Here is a 17,658-nt window from a genome sequence, read left to right as displayed (position 1 = left end):
TCTCAGGCATATTGACTCCCAGCACCACTCTCAAGGGCACTCCAGTGAAAAGGAGGGAGGCAGGTGTTGACAGTGACAGTGGATTGAGCACTGGCTCCAAGATGCTGCCCCTGCTGCATGGTATGAGCCAACACCTTCCCTCGTTGCTGTCCGGGGATGCGCATCGTGGGATGCATGCTCAACTGCAACACAGCTGTGTCCTGGCTTATGAAAAACCCAGCCAGTGCCAGCCGGCCTGGTGGGACAGGCATGTGGCATCAGAGAACCAGCTGCTGCTAGGAATCGCATCTGCAGCCCGAGCCTGGGGGAATAAAACGGGGGAGAATGGAGCAGCCAGGCCAGGCGCTGAGCTGCCTGAACAAGGACAGCTGCCCACTGCTTGGATCCATCCCTGGCACATTCCCCACGTGGCGCTGGAGGGGCCATCTGCCATTCTGTACCCTCCAGTCTGCCCATGGGCACAGTAAATGCTGCTGTTTGGACCCTGGGAGCACAGCCCTTGCTTGGCAGTGCCAGTGTGTGACAGCTGTCTGAGCTCCTATGGTGTCAGTGCATGATTTCCGGGTGGAGGTTGGGGAGGGGGACATTGATGGAGGGGAAGAAATATCCTGGGGAAGAGGGGAGGAAGAAGGGTTACTCTTTAGATCGACTTCCCAAAGCAATGGGGCGATGGCGCCAGGGCAGCACGCTCCCTTCCTGGCACTGCACTCCTGGAGGGGTTAGCATTCACTGGGGCACTGACACTGCCAGGCAGACCCGCCGTGCTGTCCGGGGATGGTGCCACGCTGCTGCATGTTCATGGGACATCACGCCAGCATTTGCTGCTCCATTAGGGAAAACTCTCTATAGGCACTAACCAGCTGAGCCTCTCAAACCCCCACCTCGTCTTACAGCGGGGGAAACTGAGGCACGGAGTACGTAGGTGACTTGTCCAACTCAGTGGTGGCGCCAGGGATAGTGCCCAGGAATCCTGACTCCTAGCCCCTGCTCCAGTCCCTAGACAGCGCTGCTCCCCTTTGCAATCACAGAAGTGCAGTGCCAAGAGCCAGTACAGATGTGTGAGTTAATTAAATGGCAGCAAAGAGACAATACAGGAAGGTGCTTGACAAGGCACCGCCAGGCAGGATTCCACATGGGCAGGCAGCCAGCAGCCCAGAGTACGGTCAGGGGCTGGTCCGCCAAGCATGGCCCGTAAATTCCTTCCTCTCGAGTCTGTGTCATTTCCCCGGGTCCTCAGCAGCCAGGAGCGACCGAGGCAGCAGATTTCCTTGTCTGTCCGCTGGCTCTTCGTTGTGATTTGCAGTCCTGCTTCATGCGTCTGTGTGGGATCACAGCCTCTTGTGACCATGCCTCTCTGTGAAGTGGGGAAGGAATAGACATTCCTTAGCAACCAATATTAATTTCAAGCTGATTAGGATGGCGTGCCATGGGTCAGTGGTGTTTGCTCACTTCTTACGGCCTGCGGACAACACTGTTAATGTGAGGAGATGGATGTTCTTTCCTGGAGAGAGCCTCCGCTCCCCAGCACTCTCCTGCTCCTGGCAGAGGCCAAAGTGCTGTATTTTCAGTGCAGAGCGCAGGGGTTCCACAAGAACTCCCCCGCCCCCCACCCCTCCTTTGGCTGCGATGCCCCCGCGAACCAGGGGCGCACGTGTTTGCAGACAGGAGGGCAGGCGGTGGGGAAATCCTGCCAGCGGGCAACCAAACTTAACGTGTCTCTGCTGGAAATACTGAGACTTTGCTCCTGAAAAATACCTGGCTGTGTGAACTGGCTGTGTGTGCAATTTAACATCGGGGCTGGGGAAAAGGGGACCTATCGGTGGATTCCTAGGATGGTCTCTTCCCCTCCCCCATCTCCGTGCTCCCCCGCCCTGTACATTTTCTGCAGGTACCTGACTGCAATCCAGGCTATTCCGAAGGTCTATGATTTCTCCTTCAGGGGTATTGTACTGGGACACAGGGATTAGCCATCTCTGTCTGGGGTTGATGGAGCGAGAGTGACTCTGTCATAGGCAGGGATTATTCCAGCTTCCCTGCGATGGGGTGGTGGAATTTTAACAAAGCCCCGCTGTCCCGTCACGGGGTCCTGCCAGAGCAAACGTGGCTGGAGCACAGGGCAAGCAGCGGAGAGCTGGGTGTAGAAGAGGCAGGGTCCTGTCTGGATAGGGAGAGACTGGGCACAGCTTCGTGATTGTCAATCATAGAAACTAGAGTGGGAAAGATCTTTTAGGGCCATTTAATTCATCTCCTGGTAAAAGCATGTTCCTTTCAGAGTATTGCTGCTTTCCAATGCATTGCTCAGTCTGGCTTTAAAAGCCTCCCACCTTGTGGCCCTGCATCTGGGTGCCCCTACAGCTGGCCCTGTTCTCCTTATACACAGCTGGCTCCTACCTAGCTGTCAGGAGAGAGGTAATGGCTGGTTCGCATTTAGGACACGGGACTGGAGTTTAGGAGACCTGAGTTTTCTTCCCAGCTCTGCGGATGACTTTGGGCAAGTCTCTTCCCATCTGTGCCTGTCTTGTCTATTTAGATGTAAGATGCTTGGGGCAGGGGCTGCCTCTCCTGCGGGGTGTACAGCTCCCTGCTGGCCCTGGGACACGTCGGCCTGTTCTGACGGGGCCGGTTGCTGCCTGGCCTGGGACACGTCGGCCTGTTCTGACAGGGCCGGTTGCTGCCTGGCCTGGGACACGTCGGCCTGTTCTGACAGGGCGGTTGCTGCCTGGCCTGGGACACGTCGGCCTGTTCTGACGGGGCCGGTTGCTGCCTGGCCTGGGACACGTCGGCCTGTTCTAACGGGGCCGGTTGCTGCCTGGCTGTGCGTCAGGTCAGCCGGAGCTGCTCGTGAGCGTCTGCATCAGCACAGATAATATTTACTGACTCCAGCTTGTCTGTAATAAATCCTGGCTTGGCACTGAAGTTTTACAGGGGACGTGGTTATTTACCCTGGACCCTGTCAGGTCCCAGCAGGCAATAAACAGGACCATGAAGTTGTCATTTTACCTTTCAGATGCAGAATGGGCTTTCTGCTATCCAGGCTGTTACCTTGATTACTGCTTTCTCCTCGCTCCGGTGCCAGAGTCCCTGAGCCATCCCCACCTCACGGCCATACATATTAAGAGGGATCTATTTAAAGCTGCAGAAAGTAAAATGTTGATTTATTTTTTTAATTTCACTCAAGGAACGGAGGCGACATGAATGCTCTGCGCCTGCCAGCGCATCCTGCCCTGCTCTGTGGGCACAGCCTGCGGCGTGCTGAAGGTGCACCAGCTCCATGAAGTGGGTGCATCGATGTTTGCACACCTCCCCTTCATGTGCTGCACATTGGGGTGGGGTTGTAGCACTGTTGCTGTGGGGCTAGGGACTGGGAGACAGTGCAACCCCCTAACTAGGGCCCTGGGCTAGGAGCAGGAGACTCGGGTTCTGGTCCCGTCTGTGTATGAGAGCTGCTGTAAGTGACCTGGGGTACGACTTTCAGAAGTGCTCAGTCCAGCGCCTTAGCGGTTGTTATTGCCGGATCTCAGCTAGTCCCGTGAGGGTGCTCAGGTACCACAGTGCTGAGGGCCGGATCAGTCCCTGGAAGCATGATGTGATTTTTTTTTGTTTCCTGCACAAACATTAAAAAGATTCCCCCCAAATCCAGATTCCACAACCTTGAAATTGTTTTAAAAATCAGCACCAGGTTACATGGGGGGAGAGGCCCTCTGGAGCGGCACACAGGAGCCGTGCGCTCAGTTCCTGCCGCTCACAGGCTCCACGTGTGACCCTGGGCCAGTCCCTTGACCCCTGTGTCTCAGTTCCTTGTCTGTCTTGTCGACCTGTGGGGCAAGGGCTGCTTCTCCCTAGATTTCTGCACAGAGCCTGGCTCAACCGGGCCCTGATCTCCATTGGCGCGTCTACCATAGTAGAAATGGTTACAGTAGCACCTAGGGACAGGTGTCAGCATCACACAGCCACCCCCTCTCCTCCCCAACAGCGCTAATCACCGCCATTGGAGGCCTCAGCAGAGGTGCCAGGGGCAAGGCTGAGCTCCCCTCTTCCCTGTAGAGCTGGTCTCTCCGAGGCAGGGAGCCGGGTGTGCAGATATTATCTGACTTCAGAGTGGAGCAGGTGCTTCGTCCTTTGCCCAGCTCCAGGACTGATTCCTCTCCTCTGCCTGCTAAGTGTATCGTTCTGGGCATTGATAGCAGGGGGGTGCTGTGGTTCAGCCCCCGTGCTGGCGTACGCATTCACAGGGCTCTGAATTAGTGCATTATTTTAAATACTCTTCGTTGTGACGATTCACCTCCCAGCAATGGAACTTGACAGCCGTGTGTAAATTCAGGGTTTTAGCTGCTGCTTGATTCTGCCTGGGAGCTGCCAGACAGAACGGGGCGGGTTGTGCACAAATCCGAACCGCAACTTGTGTAGCAATGTGCCGGGGCAGTGTCTGCACTCTGGGGGGTGCCTCGTGTTGCCAGGCCACTGCTGAGGTTCCCAGGAGACCTGCCCATAAAAGCTTTGTCTCTGCCAGCCCAGTGCGTTTTCCCCATGTTCCTCGTTTCACTGTGTAATCAGAGCAATAAGCAGGTGGTTAGTAAGGGCAGTGCCTTACCATTGGGGGAACCAGTGTCGGTCTGTCTGTCTGGATCATTTATTATTTGTGGCGGAATGCTGCAGCTGTTCCTAAGGAAGGTCGGTCCTGTGGCTGAGATGCTGCACTAGGACTCAGCGGGTCTGAGGTCAGTTCCCAGCTTGTCCACACTCTGCTTATGTAACCTTGGGCAAGTCACGTCATTGCACCGTGCCTCAGTTTCCCCATCTGTAAAACAGGGAGAATGCCGGCTCCTTCTGCAAGCCTTTGTCTCTCTTTTCTACCTAGAATGCAAACTCTTCAAAGCAGCAGCTGTCTACTAATAGGTGTATGTACTGTGCCCCATACAGCAGGGCCCTGCTCCGTAGTGCTACCATAGTGATAATATCGGGGTCAGCCCCTGTCTGAAGAAGGCCAATGCTGTGAAAATATCACTGTTAGTTTGCTCTCTCGCTTTACTTATACTCTGAATCAGTGTGTCTGCTCTACATGCATAGCGTGGGTGTATATTGGGTCTGGTTCTGATAACACTGACACCAGTGAAATCAAGACTAGCTCCACTGAAATCAGTGGAGTTTAAAACTGGGACAAATGAGCTCAGAATTAGGACCACTGGATCATTGAAGGGATTTTTAAGGGTCCCCTTGAATAAAGGATTGTTTTCTCGATTGGGTGGCTGGTTTGGTCTTCGGCTGAAATCTGTTCAGCGTATTATGTCATTAGTACAGCTGGTCAGGAATTTCTTAATGACACTTGCTTTGTTGGAAAAGTGCCAATGTGTTGAGACTTTTTGCATAAACATATCCGCTTCAATGAAACTTTCATCGGGAAAGGTTTCTCAGGTGCAGGGTGGGATTTCTGGTCCGAACCAGAGAGGTGTGGGTGTGAGAGAGGATGCAGGCATGTGTGGGTGTGAAGGTGTGAGAGAGGACGTGGGTGTGTGAGGCTGTGTGTGGGTGTGAATGCTGGGCCCTCCTGGTTGCGATGCCTGGATAATTGCAGCTGTGGGTCATTCCAAGTCAGCTTGCTCCCAAGGAGCTGTGATTCTTTCTGATTTGCTCAGGTGGAGTTCTCTTAGATGGTATCATTATTCAAGTGGCCGTTTCTCTCTCTGCTTTCAGATGCCCTGATGTTTGCCCTTCTCTGTAAGGAGCAGATCTATCGGAGACTGGTGGATGCACAAGCAGTGGCTGCGAAACCCCAGTAAGAGGTAAATATCTCTGCCAGTGCTACGGTGTAAGTGGCACGGCCTCTTCTTGCTTGAACAGACAATATTGCTTTCAGAAATCTGAACAGATCTCTGTGAGAAGGGTGAGTTCTGAACGGCGCACGCTGGTGTGTGGGTGGGTGGGCGTGTTCCCTGCGGGGGTGTTCACTTGAAATGACAAGGTGCCTTTTTACCCTCTGTTTTCTAAGCATGAAAATGCATTAGGCCAAACCCGTGGTGCCAGTTGCCCTGGTGTAAAACCAGAGTAACTCCATTGGAGTCAGTGGGGGTTAGGCCGGTAGAGCGAGAAGCAGAATCTGTCCTCTTAAACACCAGCAAAGAAGGTAGGTTCCCTCTCGCCGCCTCCACACTGCTGCTGTCTTTAAAGGGGGAAGAGAGTCCAAGGTAACGCGGAAGCTGGGAAAGCCAGAGAAGGGGCATCCCCCCCTTGAACAGGAGAATGAGCCCCTTGTCTCACTGCGCAGGAGTGAAAAAGAAGCATTTGGTCAGATTCAGGCATCTCTCCCAAGTGAGCAATTCCAGGACTCCCGTCTCTGTCCCTAGCAAGGGCAGCTCCCAGAGTGGAAGTGCAGAGGCTGCGTTGCTGGTGGAAGGCACCCAAGTTTAGTGAAAGGGGAATAATTATACCTTCCAAGCTCTGTGCGCAATTGTGTGTGTGCACCCCGTGAACAAAGCGTGGGCAGGGCTTAGTCTTTTGCAGCAGTTCTATCTTCAATCCTATGCGTCTCCACTGTGTTCTGGGGCACTGAGTGCCACCCCGCAGAGATGTCAGCGTGTCAGCATGCTGCTGCCTCTAACCCGCCTCTCTCCGCAGACCTGTCCCCTGGCCTGCTGCACGTTGCTGGAGTTCTCTCTTTCTGCATCTCTCTCTTTCTGTTTGTTTTCGGTAGAATGAGTGAAAGAGACATACGAAGTTTGAGCAAATGGGTATTGGTGCTCACTCTCTGCCTTATCACGCTATGGGGAAGATTGACACTGGCCTCATCACAACACAGAAGCCATTCAGGTAGGGCGAGCTGTATATCCTATTTCATTCATCACACCCCTGCATGCTAACCCAGGTCCACGGCATCCGAGTGTCTTGAATGGGGGTGAGGGGGGGAGTTCCAGGGGGTGATTTACAGTCTTACTGGCTTCATTCTTGGCTATGAAGTTGCCATTGCTTTATTAACCAGCTTGCCACCAGAGCACGTCAGCTGCACTGCACAGGGCCGGCTCCAGGCACCAGGCACCCAAGCACATGCTTGGGGCGGCACCTGGTAAGGGGCGGCGGGGGGAGCGCTCTGGCGGCATTCTGCGGGGGGGAGCGCTCCGGCGGCGCGCTGCTGGGGGGCGGGCTCCGGTTGCGCGGGGCTCAGCGAGGGGGGGGGCAGCGCGGGGCTCGGCGCTCTGGGGGTTGCGGTGCTTGGTGGGGGTGCGGCGCGGGTGCGGTGCTGGAGGGGGGTTCCGGTGGTGCTTGGCAGGGGGCGGGGGCGGGCTCCGGCGCGCGGCGCTCGGCGGGGGGGGGGGGGGGGGGGGCAGCTCTGGGGGGGGGTTCCGGCGGCGCTCGGCAGGGGGGCGGCGCGGCGCGGCACTCGACTTGGGGGGGGGGGGGGGGCGCGGCACTTGGCGGGGGGGCGTCGCTTTTTTTTGCTGCTTGGGGCAGCAAAAAAGCTAGAGCTGGCACTGCAGCACCTCATTAGCAGGGAGAGCGCTAAGCCACACTGTAATAGATAATCAGGGGCTGAGGGCAGAGTCCTGTCACTGGGGCTCAGGAAGGGACTGGCTGAAGCCATGCTAGAGGGAGTAATGACCTGCCCAACACAAGGGTTGGGCCCAATGAATCAAGAGCCTCACGGATTCACTGCAGTAACATTGGGTTTCCTCGTAGCCCCCTGCAGAAGCCAATAAAAATGGGCCAGTGGGGATCTGTGTGTTCTCTCCAATAGAAGAGACACCCTAGTTGGGCTGTGTTGAGGTTTTCACATAAAGCAGTGACTGCAGCTCTTTGTGTGGAGTGTTGTGTAGCCTCGGAAAACTTACGGCACTTCGCCTCAGGGAATAGGGTGATTTTTGTGAACAATTTGCCAGTAAATCTGTTAACTGGGCTATGAGTTGTAATTATTTTAAAACGGGCCCTTTCAGAATGATTGTTTGGTGAGTCTAACCATTTTTTTGGCTCGGAATTTTTGGATTTGAAAACTGGTTCACTTCTTGACTAGAGCAAAATCTAAGGCATCTATGTTTCAAGTCTATTAATGTACTAATTTTTGATTGATGAATATTGTTAGTCATACCCATTTCTATCTAGGTCATAGTGGTTGTCACGAAGTACATTTGTCATCAGATAGACACTCTAGACTTTAAGCTTTCATTAAAAAAATAAAATGTTATCCCTCCGGTTGTGAAGGTAATCTTAAAATATGAACGGAATGTGAACTGATGTAGCACCCAGATCACATGGCAGTACACCTAGCTCTGACGTTGTGATTTCCTTATACAGCATATCCTGAGTATACCTACGAACCATCCGCTATTTGTGAACTTCAATATCATCTCTGTGTGTATCTGAATTTTAAGAGTATGTATTGTATATAACTGATCAGATTTTTTCAGGGTCTGGGCCAAAGCGACTGCATGGGAGAGTCGGTAAAGTATTGGGGCTCTGTAGCAGGATGGCAAAGGACTAATGCTTGGAGACTGGTACTGGGTTAGGTGCAAATGCTGCCCTCATGGCTTCCTTGCTCTCTAGTGTTTGCGTCGCTGGGCAGAAATACACTGCCGCAGCCAGAAGTTTACGTTCGCACAGATTTTTTGGTGGGTGTGCAGACGTATACGTCTATATAATTACATATATGCGCACACACATCAGAATCCAGCAGACACAGAGGTGTCTCACTTTCTACACCATCTCTGAAGCAAGTGGTTGGGAGCACTGGGCAGAGGGGGACACAGACTGTTACAACTTCACGGGAGTCCGGGATGAGTTTGCTTCATTGGCACGATCCCTGAGTGCCACAGCTAGAGCTGAGTGGCTGCTCACTGCAGATCTACAGCCACGGTGGTGCACAGTCTGGACAGCACCTCTTCAGCCTGCTACAGGGGTCTGAACCCTGTTGCTTCCTTGCACGGTGTCTCTCTTACAGTGTAGGAATGACAAAGAGAGAGTGGGATCAAGGAAATGAATAAGCAACTGTCTGGGGAGGGAACGCAGGCAGCCACTGCTCCAATCCCAGCTGAGCCTGTCCGGGGAACTTGGAGATGCTGGTCTGTAAATGCAGTTTGTTCATTCTGCCCTGCAGTTTATTTTCCATGTCTCCGTTGAAAGCAAGCCCCTGGGGTGGGTTGGATCAACTGGTTTGGCGGTGGGAGGAGTCTGACTTGACTCTGAGCAATCAAATGCGTCCTGGAAATTTTAAGATTCAGCTAATGGGTCCCACTTGGTCTCCCTTGTCTTCATGTTTGTTCCCCCCGTTCTTCTCCATTTTGCCATGGACGGCAGGCTTTTTAACTGGCAGCCCAGCCGGGTTCCAGAAAATGAGAAGATTCTTTTTCTCCTGCCCATGCTGCTCTGAGCCAGTCAGCCCAGCCTTCCCCTGCCCCCGTCTGCCGGCATAAAACTTTGCACCAGTTTTGAGCTGCATTATATTCCGTGCACATGCACAGCAGCCTCAGTGTGGGCCGCGAAAGGAGCGATGGTCACAAACTAAAGAGACCCAGAAGAGGGGCTTATAACTGAAATCCAGACAGAACCATTAACCCTGGCTGGAGATGGTTCTGCCGCTGGAGACCAGACACTGCAATAGGGTCTGTGTTTGGGAGAGACAGTATTTAAGGATTAAACTGAATATGCTCTTGCATGACCCTACACCTAACCCTTTTCCCATTTCTGACATTTTCCCCGACCGTTAAAACCGTTCTAATCCCATAATCCCCATCCTTAAAACCAACACATATCTCCCAATGTGACTATCTCAACCAGCGAGTCAGCACTTACCTGCTTTACTCACTTTGTAACCTGTAACAGGTGCATATGATGATAAACTCCATAATCATCTCTGGAATTATCTTTGGCAAGAGCTCAGGGCTTCCCAGGATATCTGTGGTCTACTTGAGCGATGTCCCAGATGTGATCTTTGATTGCTGGTTGTGAAGTCTGAAACTGAAAATGCAGCCCTGGCTGGGGAAATAGTCCTTTCAGACATACTTTGGCTGAAGCTTGCTGGACGATAAATGCAGTGTTTGCAGATGTGTTTATTCAGTTAGATCAGGGGTGGGCAAACTTTTTGGCCCGAGGGCCACATCGGGGTTGCTCAACTGTATGGAGGGCCGGGTAGGGAAGGCTGTGCCTCCCCAAACAGCCTTCTGGTTTTTGAAACTTTAGGGGTCACATTCTCCAGCTTTTCTCTGCAACCAGGAGGGCTAGAAACTCAGTTTTTTTAAAATGAAATCTGAGATTCTTGTGTAATAACATGACTCTAGGAGCCAAGGCTTTGCGAAAAGCACCAATTACTGTGCGACTCGCGATAGCTGGCAACATGGTGAGCAAACAGGAAACTCAGCGTCTCCTAGAGACTTCAGCTAAGATCAGGGCCTCCTTGTGCTGGATGTTGTACAGACACAGACTGAGAGACAGTCCTGGGGACACAGAGCTTGCAGGCTAAGTGCCTTGCCCAGGGTGTCGTAGTAGATCAGTGGCAGAGCGTGGAATAGAACTCCCAGGCCCTATTCACTAGGCCACACTACTTCTTAGCAAGGGGAAGACTGGACTAAAACCCCCAGTAATGTACACACACACATTCTCTCTCTCTCTACATCATCACTAAATGTAGGATCGTGGATGGATTCCCATGATCTGCTGGGTTGTGGAGGTATCCTGAACCACAGCAGTGGTGGTTTGTGATGCCAAGTTCCCAGGGTTGGAATTAATATAGGGTGACCAGACAGCAAATGTGAAAAATCGGGACGTGGGGGGGAGGGTAATAGAAACCTATATAAGAAAAAGACCCAAAAATCGGGACTGTCCCTATAAAATCGGGACATCTGGTCACCCTAAATTAATACCATAGTCCTCACTCCAGCCTCTTGGATTTACAGATTCTCTCCTCCCACCCCCGCTTCAGATTTTCATTTTAGCCTGTGCAAATTCAAGAAAACAATGAATTTTAAACGTCTGGCTTTGGAAAGAAGATCTAATCACTAACATCCACCTAGCACACAGAGAATGCTAACACGTCGGGATCTAGCACCGCTTCCTTGATTACGAGGTTGGATTTAAATAGCCACATAAATCAAGTGCTAAGATTAAGACATTTCTAAATGGAATAGGGAAGCACTTTGGTGAAGAATGGCTCACCGGGAAATTAATCCCCTGCACAGGTTGGTGGCCTCTAATTGGCAAGCTGGGTTTGTTGGTCCATATAATGCTTTTAGTAAGACGTTATTATCGGCATTGCCAGATTGAATTTGTTAGCGCTGATCATCAGAGCGCCATCCTCACGTGGATATAAGTCCATTGCTGAACGCCTGTGTGGGCAAATGTGGTTAGTCACCAGAGACCTTTGTGTGTGGGTAGTCCCCAGCTTTGTGGTTAACTTGCTGAAAGAATTACTAGCGGGTGTCTCATCATGTGGACTGACAGCAGCAGCTTGATATTTTCTGTTGTTATGTTGCTGATCCGTTGCCTCTTGCCTAGGGAAATGGTTCGTGCTCCAGCACTTGAATGCTTTAAACCGAGATTGGATGTGTCTCTGAAAGATCTGCGCTCGCTCAGCCAAGTAATAGATGTGATGCAGGAATCACTGGGCGAGGCTCTCTAACCTGTGCTACGCAGGGGATCAGACTAGACAATCGTAATGATCTCGTCTGGCCTTCAGCTCTGACTCTCTCTTTATCCTGGTACCCTGGCTTATTACTTGTTTAAGAAGCCTGATGTTGGGTAGCTGTTGCTGGATGGAAGTGGTAAGGCATTCGCCTGGATAGGAACCCTGGACTCCAGGCTGCCTATTTCATTAGTTGCCCCGTTACACTCCCATTAAACAGCAAACAGCCCCCCATAATTTAGGAGCTTCAGTTTAACAAGAAACATGGCAGTTTTCAGCAGGAAAATTACTTCAGACAGGACAGAAGCAAAAGGACCGAATGTCATTTGAAAAGGCTGGCATGCAGAGCCCTGCCTGATGATGCTAGTGATCTAGGAGAAGAGGAATAGAAACAATTCTCTTTGCTGATGAAACTTGCGCATCTCTGCCAAGTCCTTCTATGCCAGGCACTGTTGCAATCCCTGCTGTGTGTGTGTTTGCACAGCTATGTGTGGATGAACTACAAAGCCAGATTCTCCAGTGCCCTGCACCTTGCCCAGTCATTGGCACCAGGTGCACAACAGGTGTGAAGTGCTTGCATTCTGATTTAGTAGCTTTTCACACCCAGTTGCATAGGTGCAAATGACAACCCAAGGGGCAGGACAAGGGAGAGTCAGGCCCTGGCATATGGCAAAGAGAAGGATCTAGTAGGTCATCTTATCCATCTCCCTGCCAGTGCAGGATCATTCCCCACTGGACATTGAAGAGGAAATTTGCAAATCTGTATATGGGATTTTGATGCCAAATTCCCATTTAAAATGAATGGGAATTGTCTGTCCTAATCATTAACAATAGTAATACTAACACCTAGCTCTTATGTCACAGTTTTCATCAGTGGCTCTCAAAGCGCTTTACAAAGAAAGGTATCATTTTACACATAGGGAAACTGAGGCACTGGGAAGAAAGTGACTTGGCCAAGGTTACCCAGCTGGTTAATGGCAGAGGGAGGGGACTAGAATGCGGGTCTCCTGACCCCAGTCCAGTGCTTTATCCACTAGGCCACACTGTCTCCCATTTCGTGGCTTTGAGACTCTCAGCCTTAATAGCACTATGTGTAGGAGGCACTCAGTATTTCTGGGCAGATTTCTCTCTGTACAAACTCAGACTAATTAATCCTTGCAGCACTGCGTGTATGTCCTTGCATTTGTTTTTCTGTGTTGAGAGAGTCTGTATGTGCACATTTTGTGGGTTTGCCTTTGCGTGTGTGACTTTAGCAAAGGAAACACAGTATGCTCTGTTGTCTTGCTACGACAGTGCAGTAAAAAATCCAACAGAGGTGCAGTGATAATGAGCAATAAAAACAGGTCTGGTTCTCTCCAAAACTATTTAATAATGTATGTGTAAAAGGCAGTACTGAGTTTAAAACTTTAATTATTTAGTGAATAGCAGTAGTTGTGGTGTATCGCACAGGGCACAGCATACAGGCTGCTTACATCACTAGTAGCATGGGATGAATGGACCGGTCTTCAAATCTGTGCAAGGCAGAATTTCCTCTCTGGTTTGAGGCTCGCTGGGGCAGATTACAGAACGCAGGTGGGTACGCATCCCACACCAAGCTACTGCTGGTAATACTGAGATCCTTAATGTTACTATCCTTTGCGTTGTGGTAACACCTCGAAACACCAACAGAGACCAGCTCCCCAGTGTACAAGTGTTGTAGAAATGCAGATAAAGAGAGAGGAATTTACCATCTCACCGGACAGGCCAGACAAAGGGAGAATGTGGGCACAGAGAAGGGAAGTGACTTGTCCAAGGTCACCCAGCCCCACGCTGGAAACAGGACCCAGGTCTCCTGATGCTTACTCGGCTGCCCTGGCTATTAGACCACGCTGTCCCCAAAGAAGAGTCTGGACAATGAAGGGCTTACCTGAGCAGCCTTATGTGGGCTCTGGATTCCTAGGGAGGCCCTCAGTACAGAGACTGGACCCATGTGCTGTGGGGGGTGGGGTCGTGTGTGCTCCATGGTGGTGCAGAGCAGCTCTTCAGGGCTGGTTGTGGGCAGGCTCAGATTCATTTCAGCCACACGGGAGGAGGGAGCCTGCCCGGGAATAGTCTGGGTTTACATCGCAGTCATGTTCTCAGCTTCTCTGTCTGCACTTTGTAACACTCCTCACCTGTAAACGGAGCGATATGTACATCAAATGAGCTGGGAAGAGGCTGCATCTCTCCGGGGCTAGACAGCTTGTGTCGTTTCAGGTGATGCCATAAAAACCACGTTCGGCTGTTCACTTAAAGGTCAACCAGAATAGGACACCGCTTTTGTTTTATTTTTACATGCAGGATTCAAAAGCCAGGTGCATTTACAATCCTTTGTGCTTCTAGGAGATCCATTTTTTTGAAAGGGCTCTAGGGGGGACGTAACAGTTAGGTTGGAACAAAAGGCATGCAAGCAGCCAGGAAATTGTCCTGGGCTCGTTGAGGGTTTCCCACCTTTCAGGGTTAAACACAGGATCTGCTTTGCATTTTCAGACCGAACCAATAGGAGGTTTCCCACAGCTCAGCAGAAAAAGGAAGCACCTGTAGGCGAGCTCAGAAAAATCCTATGGCTCTGACTGCTCTTGTTCCCCAACTCAGGTCTCTTTCTGCACAGCTGAATGACAGCAAAGGGAGACCTAGTGTGGAGCTGAGCAGTGGAGCCCTGGGTAAGCAACTGCTGCCTCCACCTGGATAACCCGTAACTGGCTTTAATCTCTCCAGAGCTGTCCGTCACAGCCCAGCATCAGCCCTGACGAGCTGCTGTTCATTAAGCTGAAATTCTGGAATGAGGGAACAGCAAAGTCACGTGTTCCAGTCCTGTGAATCAAAGTATTTGATGCCAAATGATTCATTTGCATCGAGTAAAAAAAAAAACCCAAATATCTTCCTAGTCATAGGCTGGGAATTGGCCAATTCAGAGCTTTGTCCTACAATACCCAGCCCATGTTGGCCACGGTTAGCATAAGGCAAACCTGGTCCAGATGAAATAAGAACTGCTGCAGATCTCACCCCCCAGCCCCTTGCTGAAAGGGAACTTGAATCACTCACGCTTTTGGAGGTTTGACAAAGTTGTTACCTGTCCCCATCCCCCATGTTTTCTGAGCTCTTGTTAACTCTTATTTTTACCTGTGCTGGGACGAAGGCAAAGCCTAAGGGGAGGCTGTTTGTTTGTGGTATTTCCAGCCAGGCTGAAGCCGAGCAGGAATGCAAATCTGTCTGAGGGGGCAGAAAGGCAAGGCCCTGCACATGACGTGCAGTCATTAAAGAGGCCGTGGCACAGTTCACAAGAGCAGAGGCTGATAATTCCCTTCCCCTTCTTATCACAGCAGCTCCCAAAGGCACCAGCTGAGATCCGGGCTCTGCTGTGCTAGGCGCTGTACAAACATACAGTGAGAGACAGACCCTGTCCCTAGCAGCGTGCAATAAACAAAGGCTGGATTAGTATCCTTGTTGTACAGACAGGGAGCTGCAGGACGAAGAGAGTAAGGGCCAGATCCTCAGCTGCGGTAAATCAATGGGACATGGCTGGGGTCACACAGGGAGTCTGTGGCCACACCAGAAACTGAACGCAGATGGCCTGAGTGCCCGTCCACTGCTTTAGCTGCAAGCTCTTCCTTCCCCTCCAACTGAGCTGAGCCCTGCCCCTCCACTCCAGTGGGTATAGGGAAAGCGGGCATTAAGGATGCATGCATTCACCATTGCTTTCCTCCCCAACATCCTGCTTCCAGTGCTGAGAGATTCTCAGCAGGACCCAGATCTGGCCCAGAGCTGAACAGAGAGCGGGCAGCAGCTTTCCTGGCTTTCCTGCTCATGCTCTGACAGCAGGTAACATGTGATACAGACAGCACTCGAGCACCAAGTGAGCAGCTGCCTGAAAAATATGGAAGCCCAGTTGAGTCATCTGGGATAATTGGTGGCCCCAAAACAGATTCACAGAAGCGTCTCTGCTGCCCTAGTAAAGCCAGAGCTGGACTTGTGCCCAGAAGGAGGGAGTGCTGGCAGAGGCAGCCTGTTATTTACATCAGATACAAAGGTTTTCTTTCATTTCCACCCAATTCTCTGACACCCCCCTCCCATACACACACCCCACCATCACCACTCAGACCCTCCCTTCCCCCAGATGGCAATGGTTCAAACCCTGACCTGCTGACAGCACGGGCAGGTTTGTACACCGCACTGCGGGGTCCAGGCAGGCTGCGTGCGATTTCCCCACGGACAACGGGGTGGGAGCGGGGCTGCCTGAGTCTGGAGAGGAGCAGTAATGAGCTATTACAAAGGCAGCTAAGCCACAGGGCTGCCTAATGTCTCTAGCAGACTGCGCCGGGTGCAGCTACACCGCCCGGGCTGGTGTTATGAGACTACAAAGGGAAAGGCCCCCAGCACTTTCAGCGTAGCCTGCGGTTTTATTGGGAGCAATTACAGCTGGGCAGCTAATGCCGTGTGTCTGCCCCAGGGCCCCGGCTGGAGGTGGATAGCCTCGGCCCAAAGGGCCTGATCTACACAGGGCAAATCTCCAACTCAGGACAGGGAAACGGGTGGGGAGAGGCCACACCATCACTGACGGAACAAGAGCCTTTCCCAGCTTGAAGCCAGGAGGCCAAGCCCCAGTGGAAACGTGCGCTGCCATCACTGCTCTCCCGCACGGCGCTTTCAAAGCCAGCGAAGTACAGCCAGCTGGGTTCGGGCCGTGGGGCGCGCACACGGGAGGCAGGAGTGGTGGCTGTGGGCAGAGCCTCCTGGGCTAGCGCCAACAGACCTGTCTCTGGGGATGCCACGTTGATTCCCTGGCAACTCCCGCTTTTCTTGTGCAGATTAGCTGTTCGGGGCCTGAATTCTGGAGCAGCACAAAGCCTGCGTCTGACTCGTGGCTCCATGTGGCAGCTGGCAAGGAGCACGGTTACTGTATGCTGGGCAGCGACCACGTGCCCTGTGTGCCGTGCTGTGTCCTGGGTGCACAGAGCTAGTTGCCTGAGTCCGTTACCGTCAGGCGCTTGCCCGCCGACTGGCTCAGAGGGAGAGTTCATGCCATTCAGATGAAGCACAGGGCTGCTCTGCTGAGAATTCTGGCTTGAAGGCGCCCGCCTGCTGTCAGAACAGGGGCTGATTTGTTTGAAAAGCAGGTGTTGCCAGTTAGGCCTCAGGTGCCTGCCGAACAGCTTGGCTAAGGGCAGCTGGTAGCACTGTCTGGGAGCGGGGCGGGAGGCACGGGCTCACCAACAACAGCCTCTCTAGGCTGAGCTGGGTTTTATCCTTGCCCCATGGGGCCCCATGGACAGATGCCCAGGCACAGTTGCATGCTGACTTCTAGACACTGGCCATAGACAGGTGCTCTAGGAATGACAGTGGAGAAGTTTCTTGGCCTGTGGGCTACAGGGGATCAGATCTCCGGGGTCCCCCCGGCCTTGGAATCGAGGAACGTGTGAAAAGCTGCGCGCTGACCAGAGGCTGGATTTTTACCAATCCCCCAAATGAGGCGCTCGTCTCTCGCTTCTGCACACAGCCAATGTCTGTGAGGCTTCAGCAGCACCTGCACAGACCCCAGTCAGGTGCCTCTGTCATACAACTCATGACCATGGCCCCGAAAGGCCGGCCTCTAACAAAGCTGCTGTAGCTCCCGGTAGGAGTAGGTACAATGGCGCAGTGATAAACACATGGGCATGTCCGATGTCACCCCCTGGCAGAGGGCGGTGGGGCATACGCAGAAGAGCATGTGTTGAGTGAGGGTTGGGCACTAGAGCAATGGATTAGACAGCCGCATGCCTGGGTTCTGTTCCCAGAGCTGCCCCTGGGCTGGCTTGTGCCTACGCTGAAGTCCAGGCGTAGTCCCGCTGAGGTCACGCATCCAGCAGCAGCATTTCTATGTGCTCAGAGCTGCAGCCCACACGGGATTCATCCCAGAGAGCCTGGGGGGCGGGAGGGGGGGAATGGTGGGTTCTGATCAGGCGGCAAGAGGCGTAGCCGAGCTGGTGACTGCTGCAGACAGCAGTGTTCAGAGAGGCGTCAGGGGCCTGCTCTCTCCCAGCCCTTCATGGCTGAGGATGACA

The 17,658-nt window shown here is 52.5% G+C and overlaps 1 protein-coding gene across 3 annotated transcripts in view; it reads left to right on the top strand.

The window, feature by feature from the left end:
* The window catches only part of TAFA3 (TAFA chemokine like family member 3), a 78,664-nt gene that overhangs the window by 28,471 nt on the left and 32,535 nt on the right, over positions 1 to 17,658 (top strand). For all 3 annotated transcript variants that reach the window (XM_042852656.2, XM_005303541.4, XM_065591441.1), the window contains 2 exons: positions 5,692 to 5,780; positions 6,689 to 6,804. In XM_042852656.2, coding sequence (XP_042708590.1) covers positions 5,746 to 5,780; positions 6,689 to 6,804 — 151 coding nt within the window. In that variant the 5' untranslated portion in view covers positions 5,692 to 5,745. The remainder of the gene's footprint in view (positions 1 to 5,691; positions 5,781 to 6,688; positions 6,805 to 17,658) is intronic.

This window comes from Chrysemys picta, chromosome 4 (assembly GCF_011386835.1).
Source record: "Chrysemys picta bellii isolate R12L10 chromosome 4, ASM1138683v2, whole genome shotgun sequence".
Taxonomy (NCBI): Eukaryota; Metazoa; Chordata; order Testudines; family Emydidae; genus Chrysemys; species Chrysemys picta.
This window is presented reverse-complemented; position numbering and strand designations above follow the sequence as displayed.